Source organism: Hylobates moloch, unplaced genomic scaffold (assembly GCF_009828535.3).
Source record: "Hylobates moloch isolate HMO894 unplaced genomic scaffold, HMol_V3 SCAFFOLD_15, whole genome shotgun sequence".
In the NCBI taxonomy this organism is placed as follows: Eukaryota; Metazoa; Chordata; class Mammalia; order Primates; family Hylobatidae; genus Hylobates; species Hylobates moloch.
In genome coordinates, this window is record NW_026652290.1 from 10,160,999 (window position 1) to 10,181,438 (window position 20,440).

The 20,440-nt window shown below is 41.5% G+C and overlaps 1 protein-coding gene and 1 non-coding gene across 3 annotated transcripts in view; one reads left to right on the forward strand and one right to left on the reverse strand.

Moving 5' to 3' along the window:
- The first annotated feature begins 2,493 nt into the window (after positions 1 to 2,493).
- Positions 2,494 to 2,627, forward strand: LOC116484412 (small nucleolar RNA U109). The gene has a single exon (XR_004252574.1). It is a non-coding gene; the product is annotated as a small nucleolar RNA U109 (small nucleolar RNA).
- A 2,608-nt stretch (positions 2,628 to 5,235) lies between these two features.
- The window catches only part of EVA1A (eva-1 homolog A, regulator of programmed cell death), a 75,116-nt gene continuing 59,911 nt past the window's right edge, over positions 5,236 to 20,440 (reverse strand). For both annotated transcript variants that reach the window (XM_032176744.2, XM_032176743.2), the window contains exon 4: positions 5,236 to 6,525. In XM_032176744.2, coding sequence (XP_032032635.1) covers positions 6,152 to 6,525 — 374 coding nt within the window. In that variant the 3' untranslated portion in view covers positions 5,236 to 6,151. The remainder of the gene's footprint in view (positions 6,526 to 20,440) is intronic.

Here is a 20,440-nt window from a genome sequence, read left to right on the forward strand (position 1 = left end):
CCTTAGTCCCAGCTACTTGGAGAGGCTGAGGCAGGAGAATGGCGTGAACCCGGGAGGCTGAGCTTGCAGTGAGCCGAGATTGTGCCACTGCACTCCAGCCTGGGCGACAGAGCGAGACTCTGTCTCAAAAAAAAAAAAAAAAAAAAAAAAAAAAAAAAAAAAAAAAAAAAAAAACCATAAAATAAAAATAAGTAAACCTCTTTCCTTTATAAATTATCCAATCTCGGGTATTTCTTTTTAGGAGTGTGAAAACAGAATAATACAGGTTGGCAAGCAATTAAAAGATTGACACCACATATCTGATCACAATTTTTCAGATGAGTTCATTTTGCAATTTGTGCAATCTCAACATTGGTCGAGAAGATAAGGAAAGACATGGGAAATGAGGCTAATTTTGCTCTGCTCAAAGCTGATTAGAATAATGAGTTTAGCTGCCTTTATGAGAACTGTCACTGATAAGCATGATATTGAAGCTTTTTGTGACAGTTATGATAATAGGTGGAAGGTATTGCCTGACTCAGTTTACTTCAACAAAGTAGAATATATGTATATATGTAAATAAAATATTAGAATAAAAGGGGAGAAGTACCATGAAAAGCATATCAATAAATTAGAAACTATTCAGCACAAGGAGCAAAAAGGCAAGAAACATGTTAACTTTGAATATTCATTATTGTGAATTATTATAAGGGGAGATGAATGAATATCCTTTCTGAACATAAGGTAACTCCAGTTGAAGCATAAGAAGTTAAAAGTAGTAAAGGGAAATGGTTACCTAAAGAGGGTTACTCTGCTCTATAGAATTCCCTTTGAAGTTTTAGGATCAATTTTACTCATGAAGAATGAGTTAGGAATAAGCCTATCTGAAGACAGAGTTGGAAGCAGAGACTTCAAGAGCCCTTCCAGCCCTCAATTCAGGGTTGTATTTCATCAGCCTCTCTCTCCTAACACAAAATACAATGTGGATGTTCCTGGACAGTGAGTGGCCCAGGCTTCTTCCATTTTGTGGCTCCACCATCCCCTAGAGCCTCAGAATTCTTTGCTGAATCTTCTGCATCCAGCCAGCAGAGAGGATAGAAGATCATATGAGCCAACCAACATTGAAATGGCAAATGTCAATTAGGTAGGCCTGCCATCTTCCATTGGCAAAACTCTGTCACACAGCCACATTTACCCAAAATAGTGTCTTGGAAATATAGTCCATCTATGTGTCCAGAAGGCAGAGATAACAGGGTTTGGCGAATACAATATAGTCTTTACCACAGTTCAACAAATAGTTGCTGAAAGCATGTGATGTGTGCATCCTGCTGGGACCCAATAACAAGGCAGACTCCCCGCCTTTGAGGCACAAGTGAACAATTTCACAACAGTATGGTATGAACAAGGGGCATAACAAGCACAGGATATGTGGAAACTTAGAGGACAATACTTAGCCCAGCCTGGAAGGCTTCCTGGTAGAGGAAACACTTGTGCTGAGTCTTGAGGATAGGTAGAAAAGTGGGAGAAAGAGGGAAAGCTATTTTAGACAGAAGCAACAATTGGGATAAAAAGTGTAGAAGAGAACTATAAGCAATTCGATATTATCAGAATGTAAAGGAATGAGCAAGGAGGGGCAGGTGATGGAGCTGCAGGAGCCTTCTATGGAGAGCCCAGTATGTCATCTAGAAGTATTTGGATATTTTAAATAGGCAATGGGGAAAAAATGGGAGATTTAAAAGAGAGATTGGTATATGAGCAGCCATGCATTTAATAGAGGTCACCTTGGTAGCTGTACTCAGTATGGCTTTGATGGTGGCAAGACTTAGATATTTGGAGACTTTTCCAATTGTTTAGGCAGGAGATGATAAGGGCTTAAACTAAGCCGTAAAGGAAGAATCAATGCAAGAAATATTAATGACTTAAAATTGGGAAGATTGTTAATTGTTATTTGTGAGGCTTCAAGGAAAAGAAGGAAACTGGAATGGTCCCAGGCTTCTGATTTGGGTAACCTTGTAACTTGCCTTGTCGTTAACTATATTAGTCCATTCTCACATTGCTATGAGAACTACCTGAGACTGGGTAATTTATAAAGAAAAGAGAAATAATTGGCTCATCATCCCACAGGCTATATAGGAAGCATGGTTGGGAGGCCTCTGGAAACATACAATGATAGCAGAAGGCAAAGGAGAAGCAGGCACATCCTACATGGTGGGAGCAGGAGGAAGAGAGAGAAGAGGTGGGTGCTACAGACTTTTAAACAGCAAGATCTCATAAGAACTCACTCACTATCATAAGAACAGAAAGAGGGAAACCTGCTTCCATGATACAATCACCTCCCACCAGGCCCGTCCTCCAACGTTAGAGATTACAATTCGACATGAGATTTGGGCAGGGACACAGATCCAAACTGTATCATTAACTGACAGAAAATATAGGTAGAGACATAGGTCTGGGGGGAAGGTGAGTGCAGTTTTGGGAAGTTGTCCAGCTATCTATTGTAAACTTAGGGTCATACTGCATGTAGAAATGTTTGTTCCTCTATCCTTGGGAACAGTAATACATTCATAACATGCTACATGTAAAAAGGACTCCCCAGGGCGGCCAATCTTATGGTAGAGGTTGTATGGTAATATATTTCTCCTTCATAAAAGTGGGAAAATAAACTTAGAGGCATAAAAATACCATCAATTTACTGTGTTCATGGATTCTCTGAACTAAGAAGTTGGACAGGCCTCAACAGGGGTGATTTATCTCTATTTGTCAATGTCTAAGGCTTTGGTTGGAAAGAGTCATATGCCTGGGGGCTGGAATAACTTGGAGATTTCTTCACTCACTGCTGGGGCATTGGTGGGGAGGACTGAAAGGCTGGCTTTGGCACTATCAAATGTCTAGAAGCATTCCTAGCCTCTAGCCACTGGATACAAATAGCATCCCACCCACCCAGCAGTAACAACCAAACTGTCTCCCTGACACTGCCAAATTTATCCTGTGGGACAACTGTCTCCTGTGGTTGAGGTCAGTGGGCTATACATGTCTGAAACTTTGTCAGGACTGGAAAGAGATTTTTCAAGTCATCAGTGTGTAGGTGATCTTTAGAGTCACTGCAATATATAAGACATCACAGGATATAGGGTGAGAAGATCAGCTCTTCAAGGTTAGAAGGATGGACCCATATTGAAGGGGTTAAGGAAAAGAAGATAAAGCATTAAGAAAACGAAAAAAGAAAAACCGAGAGAGAGAGTAGGAAAACCAAGAAAGACAGAAAGGAGTGGTGCAGTGGCTACTGCGAGTGCCTGCCTAGCATCTTATCTCCACTTTCTTCTTACAGAAGCTCAGTCTCTTGCCCACAATGACTGGTGATTTCATCCATGGACCTACACAAGCCAGACCATAGAGTCCTTCCTGTGATTTTATATTTTAAGCCACAAAGCAAGGTGTTTCTTTTTCTCTTCTGTCCTTATTTGAAACTACGTAAATCCCGAAGTCCCTTTGGTGTGCTCCCTGCCACGTGGCAAAGGTTCAGCTGAGTGCGTTTAGAGATGCCATGAACTGAAAATGACCACCTGTCCCTTGCAGCTCAGGAAGAGGCTCTTAAGGGAAGTTGGTGGGAGCACTAATGCCTGAAGAGGATTTCTTGGGCTCCTAAGTCATCTTTACTTCATAAAGTTATCTCAGAATTTTGTCAGCTAGTGCTTCTCTGTGAAACTTCCAAAGACCAGAAAACCTGCACCAAAAGCTTCCATTCCATGTTGTGTCTTGCTTCTGACTTCTGAGCTGAACAAGCCATGAACCTGTGCCAAATATGCACATACAGTCTGTGAGCTGTGTGGGGGCTTGATCAGAAGCAAGCACCCCAACACACTATATTGTACAAGTTTGTTACAGTTTCATCTGCAGTAGAAGACAATGAAACCAGCAGCAGAAGGAAGCAAAGTGGAGAGCGGAGAAAGACCAACTTTTTGGTAGCATTTAAGATCCTGGATCCAGTCATCTCTGAAGCCTCAGATCCAGCCATGATCTTCCAGTTGTGAATCAATAAATGCTCTTAAGTGGAATATCTTTCTGTTGCAAATGCAAATGTTCTAATACAGAAACTAAAACCAGGTGTGAAGTGATAAACCTAAAATGTGGAATTGGTTGAATCAAGATAGGGAAGGTTGAAAAGCTGTATTCCTTGTTATATGAAAGTGAAGCAGCTGCTACCTAGTGTATTTTATGCCTCAGGCAATGTCCCCACCACCATAATTACAAGAACATTATGGACTTGGTCAAAAGGATATAAGAGTGAAAACTGAGACAGGCATCTGCCCCGGAGCCCTCCCAAACACCTCTGCCACTGCAGTCCCTGCCCAATAAGGCTCATAATCCCACCCCATAATCAGCTTTGATGCTCCCTGGTGATGGAAATCAGCTCCCAATTGTTTCATTTTTCTAAGAGGTGGAGACAAGGATAGATGACGTTAATCTAAAGCCCAGGGGAATCAGATGATTCCTGCAATTGTTGCTAAGGGACTGAAACCACAAGGGCAAGGATCTAGATTCAGAGATGCTGACTCAGCAAGATTTTTGGCACTTGTAACTAGCCAGCCAATGTTGCTAGCCACCCAAAATTATATAATCAATCAGGCCAGCGACTGAGTGTTGCAAGTGAACTTTATTGCCCCCTTGGCAAGCAAAGATTATGATTATGATTGTTCAGTTCTTCAGAGAGCCCTCCAAGAGTCCTTACAACAAAAAGTGGGCTGCTAAAGCAGTGGAGACCTCATCAAAGGAAGTTTCCTGACCATCCTCTTAAGCATGGTGACAAAGTCAATGAACAGGGGAGATCCTCCCAGCAGGAAGGCCCTGGAGCACCCAGATAGACTGACTAGGAATCTACTCCATGGCAAGAGAAGGGAGTCAACAGAGAGACAGGTCTCACTCTTCCTGTTTACCAGCTTAGGGGATGTTTTGTCCTCTGTAACCTATTTCTAAATTGGCAGAGCCTGGCTTCTCCTCCTTCCCTACCAACTTCTTTTCATATAAGGGCTACCATCTTATTTCTAGCTTTAGGTAAGTCTTCTATTCCTCTATCTGCTTAACAACTCAACTATAGCAATCATACATATAACCTATAGAAAGTGAAAAGCCCATTATCACACAGGAACCATCTCCCCACTCTAATCCTTGAGGGGCTTAGCAAAAGCCCATACCCACGTATATAAAAGGGTTGTCATTTAAGGTAAGGGTAACCACAGAGACAGACATGCAACCAAAAAGATTTTATGTAATTTTTTTTTTTTAATTCCCATCCTAACTTTGGCTTTAATCCTTACCTCTTATTTCCATTCTTTTCTTTGAAATCCAAATTAAAAAAAAAAAAAAAAGAAGTGTTTAAAATCACAATTATCTAGAGTCATAATAAAATTTTCTTGTCTCCAAAGAGGGGGAAAACACACCACTTTTATTTTTATGCAGCATTTTCAAATATGCATGTCAATATATATTTTATAAACTATGTAAAATAAAAACCCTTCATCCTTTGAGGTTATTGACATTTTCTAGTTCACTGACACATCTCCCATAATACAATAATTCTATTCATTTTCATGAATGAGGTGGGAACTACACTAAAAAATAGGATTTTAATCCCTGAGGTGCCAGTTAAAATGGACGAGGTTGCCCTTGCAACACAAGATTTAAAAAATCAGCCTTAAATAATAAGCATGGATCATGCTATTTGAATCAGAATCACCTCCATAGCATGAAGTCATTTAGGAAATTGCATTTATTGGGTTAGGTTCACCCTGCTATTCCCAGCCCTCATGCTATAATGATCTTTCCTTTTGCAAAGGAATAACACAGAGCAAGGAAGTCTGCTGAAACTTCTGAGATCCTCAGAAATCAAGAGAAACCACAGTCGCGTTTCTCCAATCTCCATCCACAGTGTTGGAGAGGGTTTTTCAGCACCATTCCAAGACCAGGAAAGGTTGATGAACTGCTTTGATTTTTCTACTTCTCCATACATTTGGCCAAAAAGGAGCAATCCTCCTGGCTAGAAAAGGGGCATGTCCTGCTTTTTCTCTGAAATCACAATATTAGCAGAGCTGGGTTCAGTTCCTTGTGCCCATTGTCCCTGCAGATGCTCTCCTTTCCAGGTGGCCTCCAGTGGTTTCCGCGGTCCTGCTGCTCCCTAATAGTAGCGGTTCAGGCTCCTGTTCCCGGGCACCTCGGGCTGGCCATTCATCCAGATCTCCCTGATGATGCGCTCGCGCTCCTCCAGCCGCTGGGCGCGCTCCAGCTCCTCCGCGGAGGTGAACACGTTCTTGTTCAAAGTCCTCTCGAAGCGGCGGTGTCTCCGCACGGAGAGATCGGACGCGGTGTCCTCACTGCCGTCCTCGCTGTCGCTGCTGTCGCTGCTGCTCTCTCTGTCTTGCAGGAACTTCTTCCCGGGACGCCGCCTGCAGTCTGTGTGGCAAGAGATCCTTATCACCAAAGCAGCCAGGGTCAGCACCAGCCCAATGCACACGCCAGAAACAAAGTACAGAGCTGCTCGCTCAGGATTTTCTGGAGGAAGAAGAGGAAGAAGCAAGCATTTGAGAGATGACAACTCCATATGCAGAGATCCAATATGACTCCAGCCTACACCTCTCACCAGGCCCCAAAGTTTTGATGGTTACAAATATTGTCCTCCCATGTGACATATTTTATAATGTATTCAAAATATAATTATTGACAAACGGTGAATCTGTAAAAGGTATATGAAAGTCTTTCACTCTTCTTGCAACTTTAACTTAGAGATTATTCCCAAATGAAAAGGCAAAAGAAAGAAAAACAGTAATTATTTAGCACCTACTGTATGCAAGCAGCTGTGCTTAGGTGTCATTTGTTTAAGAGATATATCTATCTAAAACCTCTTTTCACCTAGACCAAAACATCGTTAGTTGTGAATTTGCTCATGCACCCCCACTGAATTACCCTTTCATCACAGTGGTAGACAGCTTCTGAGATGAACCCCATCTCCTAGTATTCACACCCTTGTGCAATCCTCTCCCCTCAAGTGGTGGACCTAGTGACTTACTTCTAAGAAATACAGTTGACCCTTGAACAACATGGGTTTGAACAGCACAGGACACCTATACATGGATTTTTTTCAAATAAACGTGTAGATTGAAAATACATTATTTGCGAGATGAGAAATCCACATATAAGGAGTGCCAGCTTTTCAAATATGTGGCTTCTGCAGAGTCAGCTGCAGAACTTAAGTATGCATGCACGGATTGGGGTAAACACAGGGATGCTGGAACCAATCCCCTGTGTATACCGAGGGACAACTGTAGGATATGGCAAAAGCAATGGGTGATTCTAAGATTAGGTTACATAAGACTGTGATTTTGTCTTGTTCTCTTACTCTCTCCCTCTCTGGGGCTCTTCTTACTTGCTGGTTCTGATGAAGCCAGCTGCCATGTGTGAGCTGCCTTATGGGGAAGTCCAAGTGGCAAGGAACTAAGGGTGGCCTCTGGCCAACACCCTTTGAGGAACTGAATGGTGCCAACAGCCATGTGAATGAGCTTGGTTGTGAATCATCCCTCCATCTAGTCTTGGGACCACAGTCCTGGCCTTGCAGCAGCCTGTGAGAAACCTTGAACCAAGGAACCCAGCTAAGCCACACCCAGATTTTTGACCTGTAGAAACTGGGAGATAATAAATGTGTGTTTTCAGCCACTAAGTTTTGGGGTAGTTTTGTAAAAAGCAATAGTTGCAATCAGTCACACATTGAAAGCCAGTATAGGTATTTAGGAGTGGCCTCAGCAGGTTAACTGAAAGGGGAGGAGAAATTTGAGCTCTTTCCTTGGTGAGAGAAGATAACAGTCATTCTGTTAATGATCAGTTTGCTTAGTGGGCCTAGTTGTGACCCCTGTAAGATGTGCTTAACAGAATGGGAGTCTTTGAGTGAACAGTTTTCATTCTAGGTACCTATGAGAACAAAGGAACAGGCCTAGCCTTGAGTACACTGTACCCAATGTGTAGTCTTTTATCCCTCACCCCCCTCCCACCAATTTCCCCTGAGTCACCACAGTCTATTATATCATTCTTATGCCTTTGCCTATATTTGGACAATTTTTGTAGGTTCTGGAAATTCAAAGACTTAAATAAGATGCAGTTCTTGCTCTCGGAATGCACCTAGTCTACTGGGGAGACAGATGAAAGCAATGGACAGAAAATAAAACAATGGGCTGTTAATGATGGAAGCACATTGTGGGGGCAACCAGCCCTAGGAGACAGGGAGTTATGGGGCATTTTGTGAGCATGAGGATGAGATGGAGACACTTGGACCAAATGCTAGGACGATTAGGTAAATTCAAGCCTACTGAAGACCACTGTGTTCCCCCTTATATGGCAAGTCAACACTAACCTACATGCTGGTCTAGTGGCTTGTTCCAGGTCATGCTCACAAAGGTAATGGCATTAAGTTGTGTTTTCTATTTCTGTGTGCTACTTATTAGGATTCTTTTCAATTCAAATACAAAAACTTCATTTTGTTTCACCCTGGTTCCGGATTGTTAAAATTTTTTATAATCTTGATGTTGTCATCCAAATTAATCTCTCTGACTACACATTGGTTAGAGTGTACACTGCTCTGGTGATGGGTGCACTAAAATATCAGAAATCACCACTGAAGAACTTATCCATGTAACCACAAACCACCTGTACCCCCAAAACTATTGAAATAAAAAGAAAAGAAAAAAATATTGTCCAAATATGTTCCTAAAATTTCATGAACTCCATTACATCATCAGCCTCAATCTTTAAAATAGCCCACTTATTTCTTTTTCTTCTACTCCTTTCCTCCTTTGTTGGTTGTCTTTTACAAAATAAAAGGCAGAAGCAAAAAGAGGTACTGTTACATCCCTAGGCCACACGACAAGGTAGAAAGGCCCAAGCAAACAAACACAAGTCTATCCAGTTTCAAAGCCTATTCCCTTCTCATCATTTCCTGGTGCTTCTATGGCATCAGTGTCAATGCTGAGGTGCCATATATTTCACAAGACAGTTGGGAGGATCAGTGCAGATAATGTATGTGAAAGTGCTTGGTAAACGTTCCTGTCTGGGTAAATAAAGGTGGTCTTGTAAGATCTAGCTAGAGCAATTAGGCAAGAGAAAAAAAATAAAAGGCATCCAGATAGCAAGAGAGGAAGTCAAACTATCACTCTTTGCAGACAATATGATTCTATACCCAGAAAACCCTAAAGACTCTGCCAAAAGGCTCCTCAAACAGATAATTGACTTCAGTAAAGTTTCAGGATGCAAAATCAATACAAAAATCAGTAGCATTTCTATGCACCAACAATGTCCAAGCTGAGAGCCAAATCAAAAGGTAATTTCATTTACAATTGCCACAAAAATAATAAAATACCTAAAAAACAGCTACCCAAGGAGGTGAAGGATCTCTACAACAAGAATTACAAAACACTGCTGAAAGAAATTAGAAATGTCACAAACAAATAGAAAAATACTCCATGCTCAGGGATTGGAAGAATCAACATTGTTAAAATGGCCATACTGCCCAAAGCAATTTACAGATTCAGTGCTATTCCTATCAAAGTACCAACATCATTTTTCACAGAATTAGAAAAAAAAAGATTCTAAAATTCACATGGAACCAAAAGAGGGTTCAAATAGCCAAAGCAATCCTAAGGGGGGGAAAAAAGAAAAGCCAGAGGCGTCACATTACTCAACTTCAAGCTACATTATAAGGCTACAGTAAGCAAACAGTATGGTAGTGGTACAAAAACCAACACATAGACCAATGGAACAGGATGAAGAACCCAGAAATAAAGCTGCACGCCTACAGCCATCTGATCTTTGACAAAGTCAACAATAACAGCAAAGGGGAAAAGATTCTCTATTTAATAAATGGTTCTAGGATAACTGGCTAGCTATATGCAGAAGATTGAACCTGGACTCCTTCTTTTTACCATATACAAAAATTAAGAGGGATTAAAGACTTTAGTGTAAGACCCAAAACTATAAAATCTCTAGAAGAAAACCTAGGAAATACCATTCTGCACACTGGCTTTGGCAAAGAATTTGTGACCAAGTCTCCAAATGCAATTGTGACAAAAAGAAAAATGGACATGTAGGATCTAATTAAACTAAAGAGCCTCTTTACAGCAAAATAAACTATCAACAGAGTAAACAGACAACCTACAGAATGGGAGAAAATATTCCTAAACTATGCATCTGACAAAGTCCTAATATCTAGAATCTATTCAAAAAAAATTGAGTAAGCAAAAAATAACCCCATTACAAATGAGCACAGGACATGAAAAGACACTTTGCAAAGAAGACATACATTCAGCCAACAAATATGTGAAAAAATGCTCAATATCACTAATCATCAGAGAAATCATGATCAAAATCAAAACCACAACAAGATACCATCTCGTACCAGTCAGAATGGCTATTATTAAAAGTAAAAAAATACCATGTTGACAAAGTTGTGCATAAAAGGAACACTAGGCTGGGCATGGTAGCTCACACCTATAATCTCAACACTTTGGGAGGCTGAGGCAGGCAGATCACTTGAGTTCAGGGAGCTTCAGACCAGCCTGGGCAACATGGTGGAAAACCCATCATTAGAAAAAACACAAAAATTAGCCAGGTGTGCTGGTGCACACCTGTAGTCTCAGCTGCTTCTGGGGCTGAGGCAGGAGGATCACTTGAGCCAGGGAAGTAGAGGCTGCAGTGAGCCGAGATTGTACCACTGTACTCCAGTCTGGGTGACAAAGTGAGATCCTGTCTCAAAAAAGAAAAAAAAGTAGGAATATAAATTAGTTCAGCCCCTGTGGGAAGCAGCATGGAGATTTCTCAAAGAACTTAAAACAGAACTATGATTTCACCCAGCAATCCCACTACTGGGTGTATATCTAAAGGAAAATAAATCTTTCTACAAAAAAGATACCTGCACTTGTATGTTTATTGCAGCACTAGCACTATTCACAATAGCAAAAACATGGAATCAATCTAGATGCCCATCAACAGAGGATTGGATAAAGGAAATGTGGTACATATACACCATGGAATACTAAGCAGCCATAAAAGGAATAAAATCATGTCTTTTGCAGCAACATGGATGCAGCTGAAGGCCATTATCTTAAGCAAATTAACACAGGAATAGAAAATCAAATACTGCATGTTGTCACTTATAAGTGGGAGCTAAAAGCTGGGTAAACATGGACATAAAGAAGGGAACAATAGACATTAGGGACTATTAGAGGGGGAGGGTGGGGTGGGGAAATGGGTTGGAAAACTACCTATCAGGTACTATGCTCACCACCTAAGTGATGGGATCATTCGTACACCAAACCTCAGCGACATGCAATATACCCATGTAACAAAACTGCACAGTTACCCCCAAACCTAAAATAAAAGTTAAAAAAAAGCCAAAAACAGAAACAAAAAAACTAATAAGGAAGGGATATGAGAACCTTCTGTACTACCTCTTCAATTTTTATGTTGATTCAAAACAGCTGTATATAATGTGTATCTTTTTAAATCTAGCAACACTGTTTCAGGAAAAGATCTGTTTTAGATATTATTTAACAATTAGCTTAATGTCTCACCATTAGATTGAGATGCTGTTTACTTTTAAAAGTGAACCAAATGTTAAGTTGTCAATGTATCTGTACATCTCCAGTTGTAGCACTACTGAGTGACTTAATAAATTTAAATTTGCACCACACACACTTTGTTTTTTTTTTAAAAGATGGTCTTCTCAGAACTCATTTGCTTACAAATAGCATATTCCTATGCCAGGTGCTATGGGATCACATCAAAGGCCCCACCTTTATCTTTAGATTTATATTTTCCTGGAGGAAATAATGATCAGAACAGCCCATGAACTCCACACCAATCTGCATTTATTTGTGATCTGCTCATGTCTGCCTGATTATAATTAACATGCACAATGTGTATAAAAACATGCTATCTGATGACAGGCTGGAATGGGCTTGAGTCTTATCTAGATTCTAAGAGCAACTTAGAAAATTATTAAGCCCTCAGATAGAGAGAACATGTCTTGGGGCAAATAAAAGCCCTGGACTTGGCCTCCCTGGATTGGGTTAAATCCAATAATTTGCCTTTCTTTTGTAAAGTGGGAGGAAGGCACTCTCATTTATTAGTTAAATGACCTTGAGCCAGTCACAACCTCACTGGACCTTCAAGCCTGATAAGAGAAAAAGGACATGCAATAAACATAATTGGAATTGAGCACAACTGAGTGAAATAATGGAAGTGGGCAGGAGGCACCATTGGGGCAATCTCAGAGAATGCAGAATTGGAGAAAAGTCAGTGGGCACAGGAAATGGAAAACCAAAAAGCCATAAAGGGTCAGTCCAGAGTGGTCTTCACAAAACCTAGTTCTAATGATAATAAAAAAGTCAAAATCACTGGGATAAAGCAAAATGAAGCCCATTTGCTGGACAAATGGGTTCTGCTGTTTATCAAGATAAAATATCTCCCAAGGGTCAGGTCTGAACTTTGTCCAGAGTTCCCTAGGAGTCCTTTTCCTCTGAAAGAGCCTTGACTCTGCCTCAGAAATCTGCTCCTAATTGCTAACAGAATTGATTTTCTGCCACTAGTTGCATCAGGAAGGAATAAGGTCATTCTACTCAGGGTGACGGCTGGTCAGGGAGCCCAGGTTGCTGCCTCGGCCCACAGACTCATCAGGCCACTGACTACGCCTAAGTCCCTATTGGTCTAAAAGGGCCTGAGTTTCATCTCACTGCTCGGCCTTACTCGAGATAAGCAGTCTTCACAGTGGGAACATGTGCCTAAGAGGTGAACAGGCATAGCTGGTTTTAAGGAAATCTATTTCTAGACCTTACACAGCCATTTTCTTTTTTCTTTCCTATATTGGATCTGCCTGAGAAGATGCCTGTGGTGGAAGGCACAGGTTTACCTGTTCTACACCACCCACTGCTTCCCCCATTTCGCTAAAGTCAGACCCTTCCCCCACCCCACATCCCATCTTACTATGGTGCACTGCCCAGAGTGCAAAAATGGCCACCAAGCAAAATAACAGTTCCAAATATTGAAACATTGATGTCAATGACAGGAGGCAAAAGCCCCTAATAACTGGTAACACATTCTTTTCCAAATCAGTTTCCAATTCTTGGTTTTCAACAATACTGAAGGAAGGCCTAATCAGGTTGTCAGCTGATAAATCAAAATAACTTTTGATGACAGATCACTCTGATTTTTGGCATACGATGAAAACTTAATTCAAAGACTGGAGTGACTTAATTATAACAAAACTTCTTTTGTTTTTGTCTACATGTTTATGTGAACAAAGTTTCTCAACACCCATAGCTATACAAATAAAAATCAGAAATAGAACTGTCACTGAATCATGCTTCCTTCTGGCAAAAGTGATATTTATTAATGAATACATAAATACATAAACAAATTGAGGGGAAAGGAGGAAATTCATCCATCTCTTTAAGAGATACATTTCCTGTAAATTTTAATTTTTATGTTTAAAAACTCCCATGTACCTTCCAATTTCATACAGAATGTACCTCACATTGGTGTCATCCTCTTTTATCTCAAACAGCAAGTTCTCTCTCTTACCTCTCTCTCTATCCCTTTCTTTCCCTCTCTCCCTTCCTCCCTCCCTCCCCTTTTCAACCTTCCCCTTTTTGCCTGAGGTTCCCTTCAGTCATTGTGCCCAATGCCCAGAGTCATTTTTTGACCACTCTTTGGCTTCTAGACATAAATTAATTAATCTCAGCCATTCTCATGTCTCTTCCATCTCTTTCCTACTCACTGCCATTTCCCCACACCTGCAGCTTTCTAACTCTGGATTCCACTTCCTTCCACCTTGAATTCATTTTGCACATGGCTGTCAAAGCAACATTTTAAAATCTGACTTCTATTATTTGCCTTATTACTTTTACAAAAAAAAAAAGAGGGTGCTCAAGGCTGTCAAAAATCTGGTTCCAATCTCCCTTTCAATCATATCCCCCCAGACTCTTCCACAGGAGCCTTTAGTCCAGACAGCCAAAGACTTCATTGTCCACTCTTGACCCACAAACACACCCTCCTCTTCATGTTCATCTTCTGCTGGAATGCCAGAGTGTGGGCCCCTTAGTGAATTTTTTCCAATAGATAATTAACCTTCAATAAAACTGAGTCTTTCTTACATTGATGTAGTGCTCAAGTGACATGCCTTGAACTTCACAAACGTTTAATTCCTTCTTTTGTTAGTATGAAACATTCTAAAGGAGTTTTCTTAGAGTTCTATTAAAGATCACTGTATTATGAGTGTGAAATAGAAATTCTACGTAAGGTTATTGTGAAAATTCTCCCCTTAGGAAAAGAAGAATTTAAAGTAATCCTTCATATACTTTGGTTTAGGAGGTATGGCTTTGAGTATATAAATTAGAAATGGGTTTATACTGCTTAGTATGCCCTGGCAACAAAAAAGGTTTTGATTTCTAGCCTTACTTTGGCTTTGCCTCCTTAATCAAGCGAAAGAAATTGAGCCAATTATAGTTACGCCACAGCCTTTCTGAGCTAGAATGAAATGAGCCAAAGAGAGGGACTGGCCCACCTCTGCTATAATGCCCTTGAAGGAGCCACATAATGGGAAGCTGGCTCTACTCTCATGGGTAGAGGAAGGGACCCTGTAGGCAGAGTAAGTGGGAATCAGCAGCCGAGCGCCTGTCATTGGCACTGTACATCCATTTTCTGTGGATGATCTTTCAGACCAAAGTCTTGTCCTCTGTCTCCTACACCATGAAGCCTTGAAGAGAACCTGCCTAGGTAAGCCATGATTCAGAAGGAGATACCAATACTGCATCTTCCCTCAGTCCCCTCAACCCAAGGAAGACAATTCCCCAACCAAGAGAAAACCTGCCTGGATCCCAGAGTGAGAGAAAGAGGACATGACAGAGAAAGAGTACATCAGTTACACTTGCTTTATTGCCCAACTCATGCAATAACTCAACCTCTCTTGTGTTAGTATAAGTGTGTAGCATTAAAAGAACTTAATTTAACCAATCCATGTTGGTAGGTTACAAATAAATTTGGGATAGGCTGTCTTTTAAAGCCTCTAGATAGCTCATGTATCCTTCCACTAAGGCAGCAAATATAACCCTGTCCTCCCTGGAGTATGAATCTGGAGCTCCATAAATCTATCTCCATTTCTTGGAGTCTCCTATATTCCCTACAAGGGTTTTCAGACCATGAAGGTTTCTAACATAATAACAATGGCCACATAATCCAGTGAAATAAAAGTCAAAACCTATAAATGCTGAACAGACATAGCAGAGCTTGAGCTATAATCCTTCTACTTCCCAGGCCATCCACAAGTGGCATCTCTGCATGCACCCTTTTACCTATTCTGGAATCTAAGAATGCTTAAAAATATTAGGGTATATGCAGATATACATATTGCATACACGCATGTACAAAGAGACATAGATATGCACTCACGGGGAAGAAAGGGAGGGATGAGAACAGGAAGGAAGGCAAGAAGGAAAAGAGGGAAAGAAGGAGGAAGACATTAGATAGATGATACATACATACATACATACATACATACATACATAGAGTGAGTGAAAGAGCTATCATTCACTGAATGCTTCTCTTTGCCAAGATCTGGAATAATTCCTTTATGCTGATCATCTGTAATACCTTCAGCCATTACCACTGTTCAGCAGAGTAAGTAGTGCTACTCTTGTTTAAAAGTGGAGGCCAAGATGAGGGTGTCAAATGTAATTCTGCCTGATACTCAAAAGTTCATGCTTTGACCAAAATAGAAAATGATATTAAAGGCAGAAAAACACGTCATTCTAGCTTTCACATACTGCCTTCACCCCACCTATTACATAGGCCTAACTTCAAAGATAGTTTCTGAACTCCATCTTGGAAACCACTGTTCTCCCTCTGTAGCTTAATGAGTCCACCTTGTCCTGCCTCCCAGATCAGAAAACATCCCTTTTTGTCTTTAGCATCCAGATGTGGATTCCTGGACAAGCCCAGTAAGAGCAACCAGACTGGGTAACGGAATTCACTGGATCCCAAGCTGGTGACTCAGGCCTGGTTTTCACAGCTGATACAATTTATGTCATGCTTCTTCATCCTTTTCCCACAAAATTCAAAACTGGAGCTCCAAGGTGATTGTTTTTTCTCTCCTCTAATACTTTCTGCTCCAGGTCACTTCCTCTTGGCCAATGATCCACCCTGGTCTTGACCAGATCCAGACAGCTGTTAACTACCCAGGAAGCAGAGTGGGGAGGGCCATTGTCAGTTGTTTTCCCTTAATAAATAAAAATAACTGTATTGCTGTATCTTGTTTCCTGCAGGGTCATTGTTTTCACGGGCAGGAAGAGGCCCTACGTAGAGGTCCTGAAGCTAATTTCATTTGCACCCTCAGAGGTCAGATCATGCCCAACAGACTCCTTGTAGGAGAGGGTAGCAGCAGCCAGCCCAGACCAGGCCAGCTGGTCTCCATGCAAGTGCAACCTTCTCTCTGCCTGGGCTTTCTTCTTGGCTCTGAAGCTTCCAATTCCTTTAGTGAAAAGGAAAAGGCTTTTAAAAATTGGTTTTGACAAATATTGCATGTTTTCACTTAAATGTGAGAGTTAAAAAATTTGATCATATGCAGATAGAAAGTGGAAAGACAGACAGCAGGCTGGGAAAGGTGAGTGGAGGGTAGGAGGGAGGATGAAGAGAAGTGGGTTACATGGTACAAATGTACAGTTAGATAGAAGGAATAAATTCAATGTTTGATAACAGAGCAGGGTGACTACAGTTAATAAAAATGTATTGTACTTGGGCAATAGACACCCTAAATGCCCTGACTAGATCACATTATATACATGTAAGAAAATTTCTCATGTGCCCCATAAATTTGTACTAATAAAAAACAATCTTAACCTCCCAAAATAATAAAATAAAAAAGTGGGCATTAAAGAGAATCATGAGGTTTGTGTGTAGTCAGGGAGTGCTCAGCAAAATCTCTTCTCCAAACTCTTTAGGTGCTGTAAGAACATCTCTTGCCGGGCGCGGTGGCTCACACCTGTAAATCCAAGCACTTTGGGAGGTCGAGGCGGGCAGATCATGAGGTCAGGAGTTCGAGACCAGCCTGGCCAACATGGTGAAACCCCGTCTCTACTAAAAATATAAAAATTAGCTGGGCCTGGTGGCAGGTGCCTGTAATCCCAGCTACTTGGGAGGCTGAGGCAGGAGAATCGTTTGAACCCAGGAGGCAGAGGTTGCAGTGAGCCAAGATCATGCCATTACACTCCAGTCTGGGCAACCAGGTGAGACTCTGCCAAAAGGGAAAAAAAACAACGAACATCTCTTTATGGCATTCTGCCCCACCCCATAGCAAAGGGAAGACCTCCACTAACACTATTGCCCTCTCTAAAATGCTGGAGGAAGCTTCCTTCCTTTTCCTTTCGTCTCTGACTTGTTCTTCCCCAGGAAGGAGTATTGAGAAATCTCTGTTCCTACCTGGCTGGCTCTGACGTGTGCTCCTCTAAATTCACTCATTTCAGTTCATGTCCTTTGCAGGGACATAGATGAAGCTGGAAGCCATCATTCTCAGCAAACTAACACAGGAACAGAAAACCAAACACCACATGTTCTCACTCATAAGTGGGAGTGGAACAATGAGAACACATGGACACAGGGAGGGGAACATCACACAGGGCCTGTCAGGGGGTAGGGGGCAAGGGGAGGAAGAGCATTAGGACAAATACCTAATGCATGAGGGACGTGAAACCTAGATGACAGGTCGCTAGGTGCAGCAAATCACCATGGCACATGTATACCTATGTAACAAACCTGCACGTTCTGCACACGTATCCCAGAACTTAGAGTAAAATAAAGAAAGAAAAAATTCACTCATTTCATCCCCTTGCACAGGCAATAGGCACCCCACAAGGAAGCATCCATTGCCCTGCCCCTCCTCCCAATCCACTGGCTCACTTTTCTTCCCCTGCAAGGGGAAGACCTACAATCCCATAGCTGCCCTAGAACTCAACGGACTAGGTAGAAGGCCCTGACACATTATTCCATCCAGCATTACCACTGCTGAAATTGACACTGATGAGGTCAACTTCAAAATTCGAATGCTTTTCTGGGTCCTTGAGTTTGGAAGAAGGGTGTGATTAATTAGCCCCTCCAGTCTAGGCAGCACTTTATGTGGTTGTGCTATAATTAGTTATATAACCATTATCTTTCCCACATGACAGTGAGGAATCTGAAGGCAGAATCCATATGATTGATTCACTTTCGATTCTCTGGGCATTCAGCACAGTGTGTTGCTCATGGTGCATATCTCACAATATTCATTGAACGAAATTATGAAGACACCATTTCCAAAAGTTCAGCTAATAAATTTGTTATATGTAGATACATATGTATGCGTATGTATGTGGGCATGTGTATAAATATGTGCCAGTATAACATTAAAAGAGTAGGGAAATTTGGGGAGGCTAAGGCAGGCAGATCATGAGGTCAGGAGTTCAATACCAGCCTGGCCAACATGGTGAAACCCCATCTCTACTAAAGATATGAAAAAAATTAGCTGGGCATGGTGGCACGCGTCTGTAATCCCAGCTATTCGGGAGGCTGAGGCAGGAGAATCACTTCAACCTGGAAGGCAGAGGTTGCAGTGAGCCGAGATTGCACCACCGCACTCCAGCCTGGGCGACAGAGTGAGACCGTCTCAAAAAAAAAAAGAGGAGGGAATTTTTTAAATTATAAAATCACCATAATTTCACAACCTGAATATAACTATACAGTGTGTAGTATAGTAAATTTTCCTTTGCTCTTTCTCTATCATATAAACATGCACATATTTATTCACATTTACCTGCTTATAGTCAGAGTATATATATAGACATGTATATATAATTCATATCTTTTCCTCTGCATATACTGTACATGTATACTTCACATGTACACAGCATATAACACTGTTCAGTATTGCTTCATGGTCTCCCTCCATCATGCCTAATAATGGCTACATAGTATTCTTCCCAGTGCAAGTGCCACAGTTTACAAAAACTGCTTCCTGCCTTGGATATTTAGGTTGTTATGAGGAAATATTTTTGAAAAATAGTATTAGAAGAAATATTTTTGTGCTTAATGCCACTTCCTTTTTTGCTTGTTGTTTATTGCCTTGCCTCAGGAAAGGAATCTCTGTGTCAAACAGGATACATATTATTATAGCTCTTGATACACACTGCCAAGTGGGTTTTGAAAAGTGGTACACTAATTTATCTTGCTACCATCTGTGTTCAAAAGTACTACTTTCACCAAACCCTCTCTAGTGGAGGATATTCCAACTGTTAAAAAATGTTACAAATTGTGAGCTTCTCCTTAGGGGTGGTACTGGAGGCCTGGGGTCCTGGCATTTCTCAGCCCATGCAGGAATCTCCCTGATGAGTGTCTGAAACCTTTTTCAGATTAACTTTAAGTACTCCAATGCATGCTTCTGAAACCAGAGTAGGCACAGCCTCAATTCTATGCAGGGAGGATGCACAAAAGCAGAATATCCATGATACATCTTTCTGGAGCAGCAATTTTACTGTGAGATTTGGAAAAAACAAATTTAATTCATTTCCAAGAGAACGTGTAAGAACTATCAAGTCTTAGGACACATGGCCAGGACCAAAAGGCGCCCAGTGAAGTGCTGGGGTGGGGCCCTGTCCCACAACCCTTGGGCCAAATAAGAGGAAAAGTAGAACCTGGGACTGAGGAAGCCCCAGCAACTCCAGACTCCATAGCCGTTTACCAAGACTCACAGGAAGAATGAATGCAAAGGCAGGGCAAGAACTGCAGAGGAAGAACCTACCACAGAAGTTTCCTAGGAGACTTCAAGTGAAGCATCAGCAAAACTGAAAGGCTAATGCCTGTCCACACATCCAAAAGTAGGTCTGTCCTGGATCTGTTTTCAACAAGTCAGCCAGCTGTCAAGAAACCTGAGATGTGATTCTTCCACCTGGCAGAGCCTCCCATCAAGACATAAACTGGGCTCCCTCTTACCTTATGGACAGCTGATGTGTGGAGGTGGATCTATGGATTGGCCTCATGCTGCATTCAAAAACTTTGCCTAGGACCCAACAATCATTGCCAAGATGAAAGTCAACAGGCCTGAAGTTCGCTTTCACGATGTTCTCCAGCCTGTAACCAAGACACTAGTCCTGGCCACTTCTTCAAACCCGACACAAGGTTGTGCTGATATAAATGCAAACCCAGCTCTATGCCTACCAACCATCTATGTGACTAGGACTGCAAATTGAGTATTCAGGCACCAGGCAAGAGGTCTTCCCAGGTTTCCAACTAGACTTTCTAGGATTTCCAAAGATAATTACTTTGCCCCTTTCAGTGCCCATCCTCCAAAGATAATCAGAGGGGGCCTCTGGAAGCCATTTAGACTCTCCAGCCTCCTCCCTAGTGA